Source organism: Saccopteryx leptura, chromosome 13 (genome assembly GCF_036850995.1).
Source record: "Saccopteryx leptura isolate mSacLep1 chromosome 13, mSacLep1_pri_phased_curated, whole genome shotgun sequence".
In the NCBI taxonomy this organism is placed as follows: Eukaryota; Metazoa; Chordata; class Mammalia; order Chiroptera; family Emballonuridae; genus Saccopteryx; species Saccopteryx leptura.
Genome location: NC_089515.1, coordinates 12,185,999 through 12,200,334, shown reverse-complemented (window position 1 = coordinate 12,200,334; position 14,336 = coordinate 12,185,999). Strand labels below are relative to the sequence as shown.

The following is a 14,336-nucleotide window of genomic DNA, read 5'->3' as shown; positions in this document are numbered from 1 at the left end:
CAGATTGAACTTGTAGGTATTAAACATCTTATGTAAACACAATATTTTTTTTCCTTTTTATGAAGGTAAGATTTACATAACATAAATCAACCATTTTAAAGTAAACAATTTGGCTGCATTCAGTATATTCACAACGTTATGTAACCATCTAGCTCCAAAACACCTTCGCCATCCCAAAAGAACATTTCAAACCCTTGCATGTAGTTGGTCCTCGTGCTCCCTGGCACCTGGAAACTACCAATTTGCTTTCCACCTCTATGCATTTACTTATTCTAGATAGTTCATAAAGATAGAAGCATACAATACTTTTCCTTTTCTGTCTGGCTTCTCTTACTTAGCATAAGGTTTTTGAAGTTCATACACATTGTAGCGTGTATCAGCACTTCACTCCCTATTATAGCTGAAGACGATTCCACCCCACAGAGACCACATTTTGTTTATCCACTCGTCCACAGATGGACGTCTGGGTTGATTCCACCTTTTGCCCACTGTGAATAGGACTGGTGTGAACATCTGTGTACAAGTATTTGTTTGAGTCCCTGTTTTCCATCCTTTGGGGTGTATATCTAGGAGAGGAATTCTTGGGTCATACAGTAAATCTGCATTTAACTTTTTGATGAACCGAGTCTTTAGAATGATGTGTCACTAGGAGGGGAAGATGACCTGCTTTCAGGCTCTGACAGTTCCTACCACCTCCTTGCTTATTCCCCTGGTTCTGCCGCAGTGAGTGAGCTGGCCCGGGGTGACTCTGCTTGGGGTGGGGCTGGGGACAAACACCTCTGAGAGAATGTCTTCTTGCCATGCATAGCAGCCACCCAGGAGGCCAAACTAATCCAGGTGAATACATTGAAAAGCCTCTTCTGATATCACATCTGCTACCATTTCATTGGCCAGAAGTCACAGGGCCAAGCCCAGCCTGAATGGAGAGGGAATGTAGTACTCAACTGCTCCACTGGGAGGCGCTGCAAATTCACACGACAGAGGGCAGGGTATGGTTCAGGGCAACAGAGGCGAAGAATAAGGACCCATCCCCAATGAGGCCTGTTATTTCTTTGCAATGGGCTGGGCTTACTTTAACTACTTAATTTACTTTTCCTATGTCATATTTACATAAAAGGTAGTTATGGCCTTGATGCAAATGGGTTTGTACTGTGGAACGATTGTAGTTAGAGAACTCGAAGACCACAGCGCTAGAGCAGCCGAGCATTCTGCCTGCCGCCCTCTGCTCACCTTTGAATGGATGGGCGTTTTCTAACTATTATAAACTCAGATTTCAGGGGAAAAGGAATCTAAGCAGAGATTTCAAAGAGACCCTGAGTTCCCCTCTCAGTCCCTTCTGCAGAGTCAGGGGAAGGAGCGTTTGGGCCCAGGCTGGCTTCCTGGGAGAGGCGGCCCACAGTGAGGCCATGACAAGGGTGGGTATACTACAGGGAGTGAAGAATTGGGACCAGTAATGAGATCCACAAAGAAGAACGGCCCTTTGTACACTCTGGCCAGACTAGTTACTATGATTACTACCTGTCCAAGAGACCAAGTACCACAGACAAAGCTCAGGAAGGACAATCAATATACTAAAAACCAAAAGTCAGAGTTGGAACCTGGAAGTCAAAACTGCAGCTAAGGGATGGGAGAGGCCAAAGCACAAAGCAACCACCAGGCCCTGCTCCCAGAGCGCCCTGCACGCGCTCCTGGAACACCGCGGGGCGTCAGCCGGGTGCATCAGTAGTAGTTTGGGGCGCTGGGGGCGGGGCGCCGTCTGTAACTCGGGTGAACCGAACACGCCGAGTGAGGGCTGCTCCGAGTCCCGGAGGAAGTGCACGCCCCGCCCACTCAGCGCAGGAGCACCGCCATCTCCGGGCACTCCCTCCTCCTCCTGCTCTTGGCGGGACCTCGGCGCTCCTGCCACAATACCTCCGGTCCTGCATCCTGCGAGCTCCTGGGAGGATGGAGGCGGCAGGGCCGCCCCAGGCCAGGAGGTGGTACCAGGAGGCCCTAGAGAAGCTCCTCCCTCGCCTCTGCTTTCTTTGCTCCCTGGTGACCTACGCGCTGATGGGTGCCCTGCTCTTCTCAGGCGTTGAGGGAGGCCAGGACCTAGGGGCAGGGGACCCGGAGTTCGAGGGTTTCTTGGAGAAGCTCTGCGGCCTCTTGCAATGCAACGGAACCGGTAAGAGGCTCACCTGGGCATCTTCTCCACGGGCGGAGGCAGCCGCCGAGAGCCCAGGGCTCCCCTGCCTGAGGCGAGGTGGCATCTGGGAGCCCTCTGCGTCTCACCTCCCCATTCCTGCGCTTCCCCTCTCTGAGCCTCGGTCTTCTCCTCTGTAAATAGGGAGAATAATGGCCTCTTAGGGTTCTTGTGAAGAAGATAAAAAAAGCACTGAGCGCCCAGTAGCTGCTCTGAAAAGTCCAACTCCCTTCCCTTGGCCTCAGCTTCCAGCCTCGCCCAGACCAGCAGGCTCCCAGGAAGGGGGATTGGAGAGGTCCGGGAGGTGCGGTGGGGTGCAGAGGGGACCCGATCTGGGGCTAGGAGCTCCTAGGCTCATCCCCAGGACTCTGTCTGTCCCACCCCGTGGTTCGGTCCAAATTGGGCTTGGACTGCCCTCCCCAAGATAGCAGCCTGCCCCTGCTCTCCGTCTTCTGTTTCAAACAGCCTCTTCTGTTGTGGGACTCAGAGGAGGGGGGAGGGAGTGTGAGAAGGCCTGGGGACCTGGCTCTAGTCCTTGTTGCTCCCCAGCTAGCTGTGTGATCTCAGGCAAAGCCATTGCTCTCTCTGGATCTAGTGTCCTAAACCAGTGGTTGGCCAACTCATTAGTCAACAGAGCCAAATATCAACAGTACAATGACTGACATTTCTTTTGAGAGCCAAATTTTTTAAACTTAAACTATATAGGTAGGTACATTGTCATTAACTTAATTAGGGTACTCCTAAGCTGGCCTGTGCTAAAAAACGACCTCAATCAGATTGAGCCACATGTGGCTCACGAGCTGCGGGTTGCCGGCCACTGTCCTGGACAGAAGGGGGCCCACACTCGCAGGGACCCTGTGGGAAGCAGATGAGATAATAAACATGAAGCCTCTTGGAAGGCTTCTATATGTCCCTGTTGGACATCATTTGTATTTAGTCACTTTACATCTACTAGAGACAGGTCCTTTCAGCTGGGGCTGACTACGGAATGGTGTCAGAAGGCAGTCTCCCCTCCATGGAGGGGCTCCTCGACTCCTTTACTCTGCACGTGTTGCAGACAGACACAAGCCTGCTCAGCCAACCTGGGAGGTGACTTCTGTCACTGCTGCTGCTCAGACACTCGGAGGCAGCACTGGGTCGAGACTATTAACAAGTTTCGGGCTTTCCAAACCTGGCCATGCCTCAGAATCATCCAGAGAGCTTGTCTAAAATACACCTTCCCAGGCCCTTCCCCCAACCAACTTAATCATGATCTCTGCAACTGGGAATCTGATTTATAAAGCGTTTCCCAGGTGATTCTGATGCACAGAACGGATTGGGAACACCGAGCTGGTCCGACCCCGTTTGCTACCAATTTCCAACGGAAATGAAAATACTCAGTAAGTACTAGCTAAGTACAGACGCCGTGCCAAAGGTTTTCCAAGCACTTGCACACTTAATCCTCACACCAATCCTGGCAGGTGGGTGTGAACTGTCCCCCTTTTACAGATTAAGAAACTGAGGTACTGAGAGTTAAACAGCCTGCTTAAGGTCACACAAAATGGAGCTAGGGGCTCAACCCAGGTATTGGGGTCCAGAGCCCGAGCTTTTCACCACCACGACATAGTGCCTCCCTGATGGGGAAACTGAGGCTGAGAAAGAGGCCGCCTGTCTGTAGCTATAGGAACTAGTCAGGGTCAGTGCTGAGCCTAGAATGCAGGTGTCTGGATTCCCAGGCCCATTCAGATGAGGAGTGAGTTCCTGCTATGTGCCAGGCTCTGTGATGTCCTCTTACCCCCCACCCCCCAGTACAGAGTCTGGCAGGTGGACCCTGGGATGCCAGATCCCACTGGCTGCCAGGCCAAAAGAACCATCTGAAAACCTCCTCGAGACCAAAGGGCTCCCAGAGCTGCTTCTGCCTGCGGCCCAGACATCCTCAGGGGGCCTGTGCCCACAGACCCTGGGACCATCACCAAATCCTTCGGGCTTAATGACCTCCAGGTGGGGATGCGGCCGGCAGCCATAGCACAGCCTGCTTTCCACAAAAGCCTTTGCTTTCAGTTTACAAGAAGCCCGTGAGAGAGAGCGGAAGTCTGTAGCCCCTTTGCAGGGGGCAGAAATGGAGGCTCGGTGAGTTCAGACAGCCCCAGAAGGCCGCACAGCAATCCCGTGGCTGAGCTCAGCTGGACCCCCGGGGCTTCTGCCGTGGGAGCTCTCTGCAGGCCCTGGAGCAGGACCTCACTGCAGAGGTGCTGAAAAGCAGGGCTCCGAGAACCAAGCTCTGGGGTTGTTGGTGCCACAAGGCGGGGGCCTGCGGGTCCCTGAGGAAGACTCCCCTGCCCCTAGGTGGGCCTGCCTTGCAGGGCGGAGCCCTCGCCCTCACTCTGGGCATTTCTTTCTTGAGTTATGGAAGACAGGAAGCTGGGTCTCAGGGAGCTGCTGCCCAAGGCGAAGCCAGTGGTTTAGCAGGTCCGCAGACTGGTCCTTCCTGAGCTCGCTCTTCTTCTGCAGGGTCATCAGCACCGTGGGTGAGTGCAAGGGCGAGGCTGGGCCTGGCAGAAAGAGCTGGGGGGCGGGAGGGCATGCTGGGGACCCTTGGTGAAGACGCCGGGGTGTTCAGTTACTTCGTGTGGGGGACCTGCCCCGTGCCAGGCCTACTGTGCATGGGTGGGCCTGTTCCCAGCTCAGGGCACAGCCGTCCCTGCGCTGGCCCATCAACGCCTGTGTGGGAATTAGAATGGAGTGCCCTTCCTTCCGGTGGGTGCCGCCCACACCTGGGCCTAGGTCCCAGAGAGCAAGGTGTGAGCTGGAATTCAGCCTCGTCTTGTCCCTTGGCTGAGTGCTCGTGTACAAAATGCCGTCTGTCAACAGTTCCCGCCAGCTCAGGCTCCCGGGCCAGACAGAAGAACCCGGGACCACCACCCGTGGTCAGTGTGTGATGTGCGCAGGGTTTTGTGGGAGCACAGAGTTGGGGTGGCTGCCCCCGCCTTGGGGGAGGTCCGAGAGGCAGGACTCAGGCTCCCTGGAGGGGATGACAGCCACGAGAAGTTGGAGAGAGGGAGTGGGAGTCACCAGGGTGACGGAAGGCGGGACATGAAGAGGGTACCCCAGGCTGAGAGAACCGCATGGGCAAAGGCCTGGGAGCCAAAGAAGTGCCAGGCATTATAAGGAGGTGATGTTAGGTTGGCATGAAGGGGGTGAGAGAGAGGAGGGACCAGACCGCGGGGAGCCCCTGCCAGCTGGGCTAAGGAGGGGGGTTCATCCAGAGGGCAGCGGGAGCGCTGTCCAGAGAGGCGGATCAGAGCAAGGGGGCTGGGCTGAGAGTGTAGGGTCCAGTTTGGACTTTTTCTCAAGAACTTCAGGGCATTGAGCTGAGGCAGCGTTGCTAAGCCTCAGCACTCCTGCGTCTCAGACTAGATGATTCTTTGCTGTGGGGGTCTGTCCTGAACATTGTAGGGTGTTTAGTGGCCTTCCTGGCCCGTGTCCACCGGATGCACCCACCTCTTCCCCTGCTGTACCCACCAGGTGCAACAACCAGAAATGTCTCCAGGCATGGACACAGTTGCCCCTGTGGGGACCCACCGAACTAGTGCGATGGTTATCAAAGTGTGGTCCCTGGACCAGTGGCGTGTGCGTCACTCCAGAACGTGTCAGGAAGTCAAGGTAATTCTCAGGCCCCATGCTAGACCTTCAGAGTCAGAAACGCTGGGTGTGGGGCCCAGCAGAACCATGTTTTAACAGGTTCTCGAGGGTGATTCTGATGCCCACTAACGTGTGAGAGGCACTGACCTGATGCAACTTTGTCCTCAGCCCTGGCTACACATAGAACCACCTGCATATCTTTTATAAGCTCCCCTGCTTGGACCCGACTCCATGCCAATCAAGTCAGAATCTCTAGGGACGAGCCCAGGCATCAGCCTTTCCCAGAGCCCTCCAAGGTGATTCTAATGGGAGTCCAGGCTGCGAACTACTGATCTAATGGAAATGCATTAGCCTGGTTTAAATTTCAAGAAAGTGATGCTACTACCCACACTATAAGTCAATTAGGACATCGGGCTGTCCAGTAATTACCACTAGGAGAGAGTGTTGGGGAAAGTTCTGCATTGCCTGTAAATCAATAATGGTGTTGGAAGGTCCTGCTGGCATTGCTGCTTCCTACCCTGAATCTCTGGGTCACCCGAAATGCACCTGGCCTTGATGCTGGTGAAAGGGACACCTGACAGGTGTGATGTCGGCCAATCCCCAGTCGTTTCCACTTGGGTCAGCCCCCTTGGGCTAGAGAGTGAAGAGCATGGGTTATTAAATACAGCCTAAGTGGGGCGGGCTGATCATCGTGGAATGTAGCAATGCGTCAGAAGAAATGAGATGGTTTTCCATTACGCACTTCAGCATTCAATAACTGGGCTCGTTAATGCAGCCCCCCACTGGGGCTGGGTGCTCTCTGGGACTTGAGTCCTTGGTGCCTTTTCTAGAACATGGCATCTGTTCTGGGCTGTGAACATATCCCACCCAAGGCAGCCACAGAGACTTTATCTATAATTTGCTAAGCCCACCTTTGCCGAGGAGAACACCGGGGGAGGCATGTTTGGGGGAGATCTTCAAGGGAGGGGTACACACTCTTGTTGGCTGTGGGCTGTGTGACCCTGCCCAGGTCACCTGACTTCCCTGTTCCTTGTCCATTAAATGTGGTAATAATGGTGGTTGCCAACATTAGGCGTTTTCTATGCAAGGAATTTTTACTCTAAAAGGCACTTTACTCTGTAAATCTCATAAGAAATGTGATATTCTTTTCTTTAAAAACAACAAAACATAAAAATCTGAGCCTGGGTGCTCATCCTTGAGGCTGGGGGATTTCTACTGGAGAATGTCTTCTGACTCCCCCAGAGGTCCATGAGAACTGGGGGCTTAGGCAGTGTCTGGAAGACAGGGTGGCTTGTCTATGGCCATCATGGCCACTGTTGACATCCTTAAGGGCGGATGGCTCTGTGGGGCCCGTGACAAGCTTGGGCATGGGGATTTCACTGATACCCAAGGCTGGGGCTCCCCGGGACTCCATAGCTGGGCCTCTCTGAGCCCCTGTCCCCACAGGAGAGGCTCCAGGATCCCTCCCCTGCTCCGTCCATGCTCAAGAGGTCTCTCCACACCCTCCTCCATGGCCAGAGTCAATTGCTTCCTTTGCCGGGACGGCCGTGGTTTTAGCACTGGAAGTCCTATATTCTGGGAAAGCCCTTGGTCCTGAGCACACTGGGAAGTCGGTCATTCTATCCATGGCCCACCTCTGTCACCCGTCTCCCCTCCCCCTTAGATCCCTCACCCACTGTGGTCACCACAGTGGTTCTGGGCCCTCACCGAAGCCTGGATGAGAGGCTGTCCTGAGGCGACTTCTGCAGTCTGCTGTCCCTGCGGGGAGGGCGGGAGCCGCTGGGAACAGGGAAGGGGAACAGAGTCGCGGAACCCCTCGCATTCTCAGCGAGTCCGCGCTCTTTTTCAGGTTACAGCCACATCGACCCGTCACCCCGCTCGGCAAGTACTTGTGCATGCTCTACGCGCTCTTCGGCATCCCCCTCGATGGTTCTGGTCCTCACGGACACAGGCGACATCCTGGCGACCCTCTTATCCACGTCTTACAGTTGGTTCCAAAAACTCCCCTTCCTCCGCCCTCCCCTGGCCCAGCGTGGCTGCCGACTGCTGTGCAGGAGAAGGCCGGCCGCCAAGCCCAAGGACCAAGCTGTCCCCAGGATCGTCATCGATGCCCCAGAGGAGCCCCCGGGCCCCAAACCCGGCAGGTGTACCTCAGCCCCAAGCGGCAACATGGAGCTGCTTGAGAGGCTTCTGGCACAAGCGAAGTCAGACACACGGCCCTGCCCCCGCGGCCGTGGGAGGTGTAACTTGTCCGGAGCTGGTGTCGGGAGGCTCTCCTGCTCCATCGTCAGCAACCTGGATGAGGTGGGCTAACGGGTGGAGAGGTTGGACGTGCCCCTGCCCGCCATCGCCCTCCTTATTTTCGCCTACATCTCCTGCGCAGCCGCCATCCTCCCACCCGGGAGACGCCCCTGCGCTTCGAGGACGCCTTCTACTTCTGCCTCGTCTCGCTGACCACCACTGGGTTTGGGGACACCATTTCGGAACACCTCCACTTCTTCCTGTTCCTCTCCCTCTATATCATCATCGGGATGGAGATTGTATTGCTTTCAAACTGGTGCAGAACAGGCTTATTAATGTCTACAAAAATTTCATACTGTTCTTTGCAAAAGGGAAGCTTTAAGACCCCGCTCGAATGGGCAGGACTCCCGTCTCACAGGCGGCCTGAGCTGGTCCCTTTGTCCTCTGGGGGCCGGTCCCCTTGTCCTCTGGGGGCAGTGTAGTTGAAACATGGCACAGCAACCTGCCGTCAAAGGCATTGGGGCTTGGAGACAAATCCTGCACGAGGGCCGATTTTAGTTTTGAGGCCCTGCAGAAACGTGGCCAATGCCCTTTGTATCAGGACATGAGAGAAAAACTGTCACCAATTTATTTCCCTGTCTTCCTACAATTTGAACTTTGTGCTAAATTAAAACCTTCCTGAGCTGACCCCCCCGCGTGCCCCTAATGACACAGGGCTGGTCTGAGCAGCCTCTTTTAAATGGCTGCAGAGTGTGGGCGAGATCGGCCCCATTCCAGCCCGTGTATCATAGCTGATACCACTGAGTGGACCTGTCTCCTGTGTTCACAGGGGCCTGGGATATTTCCTGACTGCTAGAGCCTGTGCAGACCAGTGTGCTCACTCAGCGGCACGTGACTGGCACCTCCTGAACAAGTTGACCTGTGAAAGTGTTGATGCGTAAGCGAATGGTCCATAAGAGGGTTGGCACTCATCGGCACTCATCCTGTGCCAGTCATGAGTGAGTTGGCACGTGTGACTGCTGGTCTGTGTGGCAGATGCTGTAGGTGCCCCATCGGGTTGGCCTGGTGCTTCAGCTCCCTTTGCCTGAGGACTTGCTCTGGCCACTGAAGCACGGACACTCGTAGGCAGGCTAGAAGTACCAAGCAGTCCAGGCTCTTGGGAACAGCCCTCGGCCAGTGGCTGATGGCACTCGGCCTCTTGCCTCCCCCAGGGATAGCTGGGTCATGTCCGCCACTGTCTCCCGAGCTCCCCAGCTGAGCGGAGCTGCAGGTGTTCATGAGAACACCCTGTGTTGGCGTCCTCCATCACCCCGTCTCATTTCTCCACTCCTCTTGAGATCACCCCTAAATAACCCATGTGCACATACACCCTTGTCCCAGAGTCACTCCTGGGGACCCCAGCCTGGGAGAGGATGTAACAAGTCAGAGTGTGAACTGGTTGGCGCACCCATAGTGTGTAGTACAAGAGTCTTACTGTTTCTCCGGTCGCTTATAAGAAATGTCTGATTTGAGAGAATCAGAGTTTCTTTGAAGAATCTTGGCGAAAAGCAACAAGCTGCATCCAGTGAGGAGCAAAATCAGTCAGTCCCCGGGTAAGTGACGAATTGTGCCCCAGTGTATGGAACAAAAAATCTCAAGAACCAATGAAAAATTCCAGGAGGTTCCAGTTTGAAAATAAAGGCAGTACCTATGTTTTCAGGGCCCTCTAAAGTTCAGTTCAACAGACACTGAGTGCCCGCTGTGCTCCGGGCTCCAGGGTGCGCCAGCTTCAGCCTCTTAAAGAGGAGGGAGTCCCAGGTGGTGGTGTCCGCTCAGCGGGTCCCTGCTGGAGCCAGGAGAAAGGCCCGTTCAAATGCAACATGGAGTTTATCAGGGACAGAAGTGCAAATTGAAGGTCACGACCATTTGCTAGTGGGCAGGTATTCTTCTGCAGTTCTGAGGACATGGCTCAGCAGAACTGCTCCTCGCTTGGTACCCCTCTGCCCCATGCGTCCCATATTCCTGTCCCATTTTCTTCTCATTCCTGTGCAGGAATGTGAAGTCATTCGTTCTCAGCTTTGCCTGGTCACCCTAGAGCTCCAATAATTCACTTGTCTCTGGGCACAGAAATCCCTGCCCGCCATGCACAGCTCCTCTTGTACCTTCGTGGACCTGGACAAAGCGGTGGTGGAGGCACTGACCCAGAAGCTGTGGGCGTCGTCTGGACCGCTGTCCACCAGCCCAGCACGTGATATTGTTAGACCCCTCCACGCTTCTTTTTTTAACAGAAGAAGAAACGGAAATTCGGGGGCATTTAGCTCAAGATGACAGCCAAAGAGGTGGAGAGGTCGAGAATGAAGGGAATCGTACCGATAGGCCGGATCCCTGGGACCACGAGGGCTGCGAGCGCGGGCGCTGTTCGGGGAAGGGGCACCCAGCCCGGCCGGCGCTGCCAGGTGGGTTTGTGTCTCGAAGCAAAGCTCGTGGAGTGGGGGAGCTGATGGAGGAACCGCTGCCAACCGATCACCAGGATGGTGTCCGGCGCCGAGGCCGCCTGGGGCTGGCCGCCCCCGCTTCCCCGAGTGGCCACCAGGTGGAGCCGCCAGACCACGCGGGCCCTGCGCTCCGGGGCCGGCAGGTGGCGCGTCTACTGCTCTGCGCTCCGCGTCTCGCGCAGCGCCCGGCGCCTCCCGGAAGGGGCCTCTGGGAGAGGGGACAGCTCGGAACATCTGTCCTCACTGCCGTCCCTGGGGAGGAGACTCCTCGGACCTCTGTCCCCTGCCGCGGACACCGAGGGAAGCAGCACCTCGGACCATGTCCTCCCCAAGACTGTCCCTGTCCTTCCAATCACATGTCCTGCCAAACTTAGGTCAGGAAATGTTACCACAATTGATGTCCGGCTATTTAGTCCCCTTTCACATGGGTCGCTTCCTGCTCTGATCCATCAGCCTCACTCTGGAGGGTTAGACCTTCTGAAGCTCACAAGAAAGACACCTAGAAGTTTCTACAAGGTACAGATGCCCTGTCCCACCTAAGTCTGCAGGGTTGGAGATTCTGGGAGTGGCCCCCAAGAATGGCTGGGGTTTGCTGTGTCTAAAGCTGCCAGGTGATTGTCACCTCTTTGGGTTGGGCGCCACTGTCTTAGGACAGGCAGGCTGTCACAGGAAGGGGTTTGGGGAAGCCTGGTGCTTCCTGGGGGCGCTGCTGGGGGCTGGCCTACCTGGGCGCCAGTCCCGCTGTAGCCCGCTCTGCTGAAGGACCCAGACCAGTGGGGGCCTGCTTCTAGGTCTCCCCCCAGAGGAGGGGATTGGCTTGGGCAGCCCCTGTGGTCCTGCTCACCTCCGGGGTGTGGGTGTCCTGTCTTGTCACGAAAAGAGAGCCTGCTGCTTTGATGGGTGGGAAGTAGGAGTGACCTGGTTCCCCTAGGACACTGGCATGGGGCTGCTGGATGCATTGCTCTGACCTGGGCCTCTCAGTACTGACCGGAATGGCCATGTGGCTCAATGGTGAAGACCTTTGCCTGTAGAGACAGGCTGCCTTGAATCCTAGCTGGTTTCGTTACCAATCAAACTGACAGAAAAACAGTACTTGCCTCAAAGGTTGTTGTGAGGGTCTAACAAGATAATCCATGGGGAGTGCTGGAGTCCAGCACGCTGCTCTGTGAGCCCTTAGAAACATCCTAGCGTCCTCATTACTGGGAATAGGAGTGAAAAATGGCCCGTTTCAACTGCCAGGCAAGTAAACACAGTACGCAGTCCTCCCACAACCACGTCTGAATTACAACAGAACTACAGAACCACCAGCATCCAGAACCATCTGAAACCTAGCTGAATTGGAAGTCCTACAGCTAGGGAATCAGAGAGGAAGGCGTATGGAGACAGGTAGGAGTGGCGGAGATGCGGAGTGTGCTGGTCCCACACGCAGGTGTGATGGATAAAAACCAGGAGTCCACGGCTGTGGAGCCTCCACCTGAAGAGCCAGGGGTCCCAGCCCCACACTAGGTCCCCAGCTCAGGGTTCCAGTGCCAGGAATGTTACGGATGAGTTTGGGTTTTTGTTCTCTGGCATAAAATAATTTAGACCAGGGACACTAATGAAAACAAAGGCAGATGTATGGAGGATCTGCAGAGGGCGAGAATCTGAGATGGTATCCCAGGTTCTGCGTGCTGAATGTGGTGCTTAGGAGCTTTTCTGTCTTGTGGACATGGAAGTTGCTGGGGTTAACCAGTCAAGAAGTATTAGCAACTTTTTTTTTGGAAACACTGATGTCTGGGTGTACAAATACTGATGCCAAGGTATATGTCAGCAAAGCAAAGCATTCTGGGACTGTGTAGCACTTATTATGGGAAGCAGAAAGAGACTTTCCCAACCAGGCATTGAGGGTTTGTCTCTGTGATTTGTGGCTTGGCTTTAGACCTGATCAACTTAAAGGAGTCAGGTTAGTTCCTGGACCATTGTTTATTGCTATTGATAACTGCCACAGTTCTGGCAGGGCTTGACTCAATGGAACAATTTTGGGAACACTTCTCTGCCTGTTTCTGGAAGAGAAGTCCCCATTAACTTCCTGCTGTAAAAATAAGGGGGATTGAGACTGAGGGAGACAGGCTGCCAGAGTCCCGGGTGTTCCTCTTAAAGGGCCTGCAAATGAACTTACTTGGACTCACTCCCTCTGAGCTCCAGTGCTGGGGCATCAGGTCGAAAGGCACCAGGGACATATGGGGAAGAACTAAATTGTCTTGTATCAAGAAAGGAGCAGTTTTCTTCCAGCAGTAGTGCTTGCATTGTTCCTTTGATGAGCTCTTTCCCCACAGAGCCAGCAGGTGGCGCCATATCCGCATCTCAATCAACCCCACTCACACTGTTCCCCTTGCCCTGGGGATACCCTGGGGCCCCGCCCAGTTTCGGGCCCACACAAGCTGTTCCCTGTGGCTTTTCCATACCAAAGGCCTGACTTGGCTCATTCTTTAGATTTTCCTAACATCTCTCAAAGAAGCAGGATCTGGCCTCAGTGTGCCTCATACCTCTCATTAAGTGGCCCCAGGCCCAGAACTAGCGGCAGGCAGCCTTGGCCTTGCCTGGGCACCTCCAAGCCCAGCACAAGTAGCAGCCATCTGCAGACCACTTCACAGCCGGTGCCAGGTGGCTCCAGACAGAACACAGGTGGCAGCTGACCTTGGCTTGCACCTCCTGGGAGGCCCCAGAGCCAGTGTGCTCAGTCGACAGCTTCAGACTGCATCAAAGCATCACTACCCAACCATCTCCACCAGGGACACACTCAAGGGTGGACCCAGCAGGCGCCAGTGCCCCACTGAAGTAAGTCCTGCTCTGTGGGTGGGCCCCCGCACAGTGGAGGGTCGGAGGCTGGTGATCACAACCAGTCCTTGCAGCCTGTGGGGGGCGGAGTGGTAAATCCCTCTCACTGATATGCTAACAGCAATCAAGGCTCAACTACCACAGGATTGTGTATACAGCTGCACGGGGTGAGGGGGTGCACCTGGAGTGCCCAGCTCAGGTGAATGGGAGGCTGTGCCACCGGACCCTCCCTACAGGATACTCTACCAAGCCTGGGAGGTACAGCAGCTCTACCTAATCCATAGAAACAAACACAGGGAGGCAGACAAAATGAGACAAAGAAACCTATCCTAAATGAAAGAACAGGACAAAACTTCAGATAAAGAACTAAACAAAATGGAGCAATCAACTAGATGCAGAGTTTATGAGGACACTCAATGAACTTAGTGAGAACCTCAACACTATGAAAAGTACCAGCCAGAAATGAAAAATACACTAACTGAAATGAGAAAAATAACTTACAGGGAATCAACAGTAAAGTAGATGACACCGAGAATCAAATCAGCAATTTGGAATATAAGGAAGCAAAAAACACCCAATCAGAATAGCAAAAAGAAAAAGAATGCAAAAACAAAGAAACAAAAAATGAAGACAGTGTAAGGGGCCTCTGAAACAACTTCAAGTATATCACTGAAAACTTATTTGAAAAAATAATAACAGGCCCTGGCCGGTTGGCTCAGCGGTAGAGCATCGGCCTGGCGTGCGGGGGACCTGGGTTCGATTCCCGGCCAGGGCACATAGGAGAAGCGCCCATTTGCTTCTCCACCCCACCCCCTCCTTCCTCTCTGTCTCTCTCTTCCCCTCCTGCAGCCAAGGCTCCATTGGAGCAAAGATGGCCCGGGCGCTGGGGATGGCTCCTTGGCCTCTGCCCCAGGCGCTAGAGTGGCTCTGGTCACGGCAGAGCGACGCCCCGGAGGGGCAGAGCATCGCCCCTGGTGGGCGTCCTGGGTGGATCCCAGTCA

At 54.6% G+C, this 14,336-nt stretch overlaps 1 protein-coding gene across 1 annotated transcript; it reads left to right on the top strand.

Moving 5' to 3' along the window:
- The first annotated feature begins 1,944 nt into the window (after positions 1-1,944).
- Positions 1,945-8,426, top strand: KCNK18 (potassium two pore domain channel subfamily K member 18). Its single transcript, XM_066354591.1, is given in 8 exon segments — positions 1,945-2,164; positions 4,566-4,617; positions 4,619-4,689; positions 7,653-7,664; positions 7,667-7,728; positions 7,730-8,198; positions 8,201-8,341; positions 8,344-8,426. Coding segments are annotated over 8 exon segments (1,110 nt in total).
- The last annotated feature ends 5,910 nt before the right edge of the window (positions 8,427-14,336 follow it).